At 39.7% G+C, this 1,554-nt stretch overlaps 1 protein-coding gene across 1 annotated transcript; it reads left to right on the top strand.

Moving 5' to 3' along the window:
* The first annotated feature begins 268 nt into the window (after positions 1-268).
* LOC132365543 (keratin-associated protein 7-1) lies at positions 269-532 on the top strand. Its single transcript, XM_059922261.1, is given in 1 exon segment — positions 269-532. A coding segment is annotated over 1 exon segment (264 nt).
* The last annotated feature ends 1,022 nt before the right edge of the window (positions 533-1,554 follow it).

Genomic DNA, 1,554 nt, shown 5'->3' with positions numbered 1-1,554 from the left:
GATGGCCGCTGGCTTTGAAGATATGACACACTCCTTTGCAAATAGAAAAGCCAACAAAAATGTGGGCAGTGAGTGTGTGGGTTCCTTTATATGCATTTTATTAGCAATTATAGAATTATCTATGCAAATTTATCATAAGATGTCTAGGCAAGCATTGCATGCCCACCAGCTTAAGGTATAAAAGGCCCTGTGCAGGACGAGAACTTCATTCATTCTTGGGTAACTTGCTGTTTGCAATCTATCCAAATCCTTCTCAACTCCTGCCACCATGACTCATTACTTCTGCTGTGGAAGCTACTTCGCAGGTAATCCTTGCTATGGAACCGATTTCCACAGGACCTTCAGAGCCACACTCCTGAACTGCGTCATGCCCCTGGGCTCTCCCCTGAACTACGGTTATGGATGAAATGGCTACAGCTCCCTGGGCTACAGCTTTGGTGGTAGCAACATTAGCAACCTAGGCTATGGCTACGGTGGCAGCTTTTGCCGGCCATGGGGCTCTGGCTCTGGCTTTGGCTACAGCACTTACTGATGGACCATGGCTCCAGATGACTACAGGACTCTTCGATCATTACTCTGTGCACAGAACAACCTGAAAAACAAAGTCTGTCTTCCTGCTTCCAGATATGCTTGAAAGATACATCTTCCATCTTCTCGCTGACTTCTTGCTGAAATCCTGGTCTTTGATGATGCTGAACAAGTCATCCAGGCATAAAATGCTGAACTGATACTCATCTACAGCCAAAGCAAGATACATTTCTCTGATATACCTGAATTTTTACTAGTGAAGCAGGCAGTTTGTCTCTTATGGTCGCTCTGCCCATGTATCATTAAACTCTACATCAACATCAATGCATTACAATTAGGTATGAGTAGGAAGGGGTTTTGCTGTTCGTCTCAATAAATCAAATTCATTTAGCACAAATATTTTTGTTCTGGTTGTTTATTTTACGATGCTTTTTTGTTTGTTTGGTTTTTTTTGTACTCATCAACCACTTTCAACCTGTAATGGTGAACTTCAATCAAATCTTATTCTGATTTCAGACTGTACACCAAGATAAGGTGATGCTTAATAATTTTGTCCCTTTATGTTGAGCTTTCAATTGTTAAAAATTCCTTTAAAAAGTCCTAAATTTAATCCAAATACAGATGACCCTTGAACAATGCAGGGGTTAATCCATGTATAGTTTATGTTCAGCCCTCTGTATCTGAGATTCTCTCTGACTCTGTGGATTCAACCACTGTGGATTGTGTAGTACTATAGTATTTACTATTAAAAAATATCCACATATAAGTGGGCCTTTGAAGTTCAAACCCACTCTGTTCAAGAGTCAACTATATAGTCTGTATACTGCAGTTGTTAGTGTTTCTCTATGTTGATTATAAACAGGAACATTTCTTAGTTGTTGAATGTTAAAAAACATTTCTTTCCTCCTTTCATTAGTGACACAATTCCATCTTGTTTTTTCCCCTTTTCCTGCTGTTTATAGAACACAGTCTAGAGAGATTTGAACCCCATAAACTGTTGGAAAAAGTTCACTAAATGGACTGAGT

This window comes from Balaenoptera ricei, chromosome 4, assembly GCF_028023285.1.
Source record: "Balaenoptera ricei isolate mBalRic1 chromosome 4, mBalRic1.hap2, whole genome shotgun sequence".
NCBI classification, from domain to species: Eukaryota; Metazoa; Chordata; class Mammalia; order Artiodactyla; family Balaenopteridae; genus Balaenoptera; species Balaenoptera ricei.
This window is presented reverse-complemented; position numbering and strand designations above follow the sequence as displayed.